This window comes from Etheostoma spectabile, chromosome 7 (assembly GCF_008692095.1).
Source record: "Etheostoma spectabile isolate EspeVRDwgs_2016 chromosome 7, UIUC_Espe_1.0, whole genome shotgun sequence".
In the NCBI taxonomy this organism is placed as follows: Eukaryota; Metazoa; Chordata; class Actinopteri; order Perciformes; family Percidae; genus Etheostoma; species Etheostoma spectabile.
In genome coordinates, this window is record NC_045739.1 from 25,536,127 (window position 1) to 25,540,748 (window position 4,622).

At 41.7% G+C, this 4,622-nt stretch overlaps 1 protein-coding gene across 1 annotated transcript in view; it reads left to right on the plus strand.

The window, feature by feature from the left end:
* The first annotated feature begins 3,540 nt into the window (after positions 1–3,540).
* Positions 3,541–4,622, plus strand: part of carmil1 (capping protein regulator and myosin 1 linker 1) — a 66,170-nt gene continuing 65,088 nt past the window's right edge. Inside the window, 1 exon segment of the mRNA XM_032521180.1 lies at positions 3,541–3,944. Within this exon segment, the coding sequence (XP_032377071.1) occupies positions 3,908–3,944 (37 nt within the window). The 5' untranslated portion in view covers positions 3,541–3,907.

Here is a 4,622-nt window from a genome sequence, read left to right on the forward strand (position 1 = left end):
GTTGCATGCTGCATGTTACATGTTGCATGCTGCATGTTACATGTTACATGTTGCATGCTGCATGCTGCATGCTGCATCTCTGCTTCCAGCTACAGCCACCGGACAGCTTCTTGTTTCCGGGGGCAGAAAGAGGAGCTGAGTGTGTGTCGCCTCCTCTGCCGGTAGCCTCTCCACTGCCAAGAGCTCGTACACGCCTCACCGTGGCACACATGAAAACTGGACCCTTGTTTTATTGCTAAAAGTACCTTTTTTATAGCCTATAGTTTACAATATGAGGATTAGGAAATACTTTCAAGTCCCTGGAAAAATAAAGAAAATGGCCAATTTTGATATGCACACTTCTGATTGAGTAACAGTAGGTGATTAAATTGCCGTATTGTATTAAGTATTACAGACATGTCTGCACCGGCTGGGTTCATTAGCCTGTCTCAGGTGAACAATGGAGTGTGTAAATCAGCAATGAAGGCAGTGCATGCATGACTGGCATGTGTGCTCTGGAGGTGTTAAAGATGTAAACCAAAAAAAAGCAATGCAGAGTGGACAGTCAGACCGAAATGTTATAGCCTGGATGGCCTAGGTGAACTAGATCAAGCTGACAAGCCTCCACTGTCAGCCGGCCTCCTTCCATAAAGCTGTTATATATATATATATATATATATATATATATATATATATATATATATATATATATATATATATATATATATATATATATATATATATGTATTGGTGTCTCTTGGGCCTTCACTCATCCTTAGGAATCCCTCTCACAGACAATCTCATGGGATTTTATTTGACACTGTCCACTTTTCAAGTGGTGAAATTGTTCCCAATCAATCTGTTGGTTGTGTGCTGCTCGGATGTTTTGTCATGTGGTGTTTTTTTTTGTGTTGTTGTCATTTGTGTTTTTGTTCCTCCAACTGCAAATCAAATCTCCCCTCGAGGGACAATAAAGAACTCTGAACTGAACTGAACCAAGACAAATGAACATCTTTAATTTTGTGTACAATAACAACACAATTTTGGAAAAATCTGCATAATTGGCCATGCATTCAAATTTTAAATATCACACCATTTGATGCCTAACAACTTCTAATAAACAAAGATAACCTCTCATAAGAAGAAGATCTGATATGGTCAACATTATAATAACTATGGCTAAATATCATATTCATTCATGCAGTTTTAAAAATCAAAAACCATCAATAAATTGGTTTGGAAAGGAATTAAGTAACCATCTTTCACGCTTTAGGTACTAGCTGATTCCAACAATTCAAAAAACTTTATTCCAATCTAGTGATAGGGTCTTCAAATTATTAAAAAATGAGATACATGAATAGCTGTAACTGCTGCCTTTATCATGCCTCGTGTTAGGTATTTTTCTTTACTTTACTCTGTTAGTACTGTGAAGGCTACGTTATTTTATTTATTTATGTATGTACCTTTGTACATGTGTTGTCAGCCAATGTATTAATCCTACAAGACTTTGTAATGCATTAAATTATGTGAAATAAATCCTGCCTCCAAGACAATTGGAAATAAATAAATATACAAAAAAGATACATTTTAATAAGATAATAGGGCCATTCTAAGCAAATAGTGCCATTTGAGGGCGGTCCATCCATCCATCCTCCTCCCAGCTTGATGTCCCTCCACCTAGTCCTGGGTCTTCCCCGAGGCCTCCTCCCAGCTGGATTGTCCCTCCACGCTAGTCTCCTGGGTCTTCACCGAGGCCTACTCCAAGGAGGATTGTCCCTCCACCTGTCACTGGTCTCCCCGAGGTTCCTCCCCGCTGGACGTGCCTAACAACTCCCAGGGACCCCCCCCAGGATGTCATCCTCCACAAGATGGCCGAACCCACCAATGGCTCTTTCGACGCGGAAGGCAGCAGCTGGATCCCCTTCTTACTACGAGATACTCTCGGATGGATGCGAGTATGATGACATGAGCTTTCACCCTATCCTAAGGGAAGAACGCCCCCCCCCCCCCCCCCCCCTCCCCCCCCCCCCCCCCCCCCCCCCCCCCCCCCCCCCCCCCCCCCCCCCCCCCCACCCCCCCCCCACCCCCCCCCCCCCCCCCCCCCCCCCCCCCCCCCCCCCCCACCCGCCCCCCCCCCCCCCCCCCCCCATGAGGAAAACATTTCAGCCGCTTGTACCTGGATTGGTTCTTTCGTTCATGACCCAGCCTTCCAACCATGAGGGTAGGAACAAAACACTGACTTTTTTCCCATTTTCATTGTTTTATAATTTCATCTGATGACATACTGTATTTTTAATTTAACATAACAAACAGCATGTGGTGAGATATATTAAAGTTATTTGCAATTATAGTTAAAAACTAAAATTATTTGATTGTTATAACTTATATTTGCAACTGAAGTAAAAAAAAAAAAAGGACGAGGAAATGGCATTTTAGAGTGCTTGCACCACAGTCAGAGTAATTATTTCAGAGTTAATAAACCATGAGGGCATAAACCTTGTTTAACGTAGTGGAGGAGGGTTTCATTTACTAAGAAAGCTTGAGAAAATAAGTATCAGCCCATTTTTTCACGGCTTATACTTGATTATATCATTGGGACACAAATGGCACCATTTGCTAAGAATGACCCAATCATGGTCTATGCACACTGAGAGTGGCGAAGTCCCGCCCTGTCCGGTGGTCCCCATTGGGACCATATTTTGGGAAAATGTGCACGGTAAGGAGCTGAAAGAGACAAATAATAGATTTTTATCTCGTTTGAATTGAGCCATCAATTACATAGATGTTTGTCCATTTAAAAGAAAGGTTTCCAAGTGAAGAAAGTGAAAAAAATTGCGCAAAATGTAAAAATTGACCAGTGTAGCATAATGTGGGCATAGTGTCTTTTTAACCCTCATGTTGTCCTCGGGTCAAATTGTCCCGTTTTCCTATTTCAATCTTCTTTATAATTCCCCAAAATAACATGATTGATTCCACACAACGCTCTTTGCCAAGTACAAATCTCTACTTTCATTAATTTGGGTCTTATTAAATTTTATAGCATTTCAAAACAAATGGAAGTGTTTTTGAAATAGTATTGAGTAAAAGTTGACATATTCAGTCGTGATTACATCAACATCATTCCTTTAATTTTAGTCTCAATAATTCCTAATTCTGCTTTTCTAACTCAAACATTGGGATAATTTCCTATAAAATGGGTTATTTGACCATAAATCCAAAAATACTGTCAAACTAAAGTTAATAAGTTAGTGTTACGTAGTGTTGAAAATGTCAAAAACATTGAAAAAAAGCGTCAAAAGTGTTGATGGACAGGGACAAAAACGTGAGAAAAAGTTAAAAACATTGATAAAAAACGTCAATTTTTTTTTGATTTTCAATTTTTGACGAGAAGACAACACGAGGGTTCAACGGTCAACGATTGCCTACTAATACGGAAACTACAGAAGTTGCTATACATGTGCATGGCCACCAGGGGGCGCTGTTCTCCTAATTTTAGCAGCAAAAACAAACTTTTCAACTCACGGAAAGGAGGGACCACTGGAGTGTCTGTGAGTGGAGAAGAAGAAAAAAATCCCACAACACCGACTGTCTTCACTTCTCGGATCTGTGTCTCGTGCTGAAATCCCCTTTAATCTAAGTGTTTATGCCCCTCGTGCCACTTCCAGCCGGCGTTATGCAGAAGTTACGTGCTTTTAACTTTCCAGACGTGGCAATGGATGCTGGTAGTAACAGTTAGCCGGGGAAGCAGGGTGGTGTCGACAGGTGACCAACTCAAGAAAACGGGACTACAGCACACACCTTTTCATTTTAGTGGATCCCTTTCTTCCGTGAACCGTCTCCCGGTCGCGGGCGCTTCTCCTCTCGGGTTTACCCGCCTCTGCTGGCCCTCTCCCCGGACTCCTCTTCGGTGTTTACCTCGGACGGAGGAATGGAGGAAAAAGCGGATTTTCCCAACGAGCTGCTCGGTAAGATAACGTTAAGTTTCGATGTGATAGCCCAGTTTATCGTGAGCTCACTAACTCATACGCAGGCGTTGTTGCTGTTGTTGCTCTCAACTGAGTTACTTAAACTTCTGTATTGTCTGGTAAAAATCACTGAAAAGCCAACATACACTCACGAATAACTCGCATTAGGGCTATATTAAATCATAGCACGTACTACTGTAAAGCCTGAATACCTTTACACTAACTCACTATTAAAGCCTCTTTAGGAATACAATGTGTCATGGAGCTACAGTCAGGCTACATTTTGACTTTGTTTTTAGGAATACTGGAGGAATAAAAGCACATTTGAGGTTAAAGTGGCCCATCAATAATTAACCGAGATCATATCTCATCGGAGTGGAGTAGCCTATTGTAGAAATGCTACAGTGAAACCACAGAAGGGGGCTATTATTTACACCCCTCACTATTCTGGGAGCATTCTGCTGTATCTCCCTTTTTAATAAACCTCTTCACGTGTCATTGTTATTCATATATATATATGTGTGTGTGTGTGTGTGTGTGTGTGTGTGAATTGGTGTGTTTCAGTAACAAGTTATTTGCATGGCTTGAGGGCAAGGCGGTCTACCTGAGAGTTTCTCCTTCTCCTCTGCCACTTCCTTATCTGAAGTGTGTGTGTGTGTGTGTGTGTGTGTGTGTGTG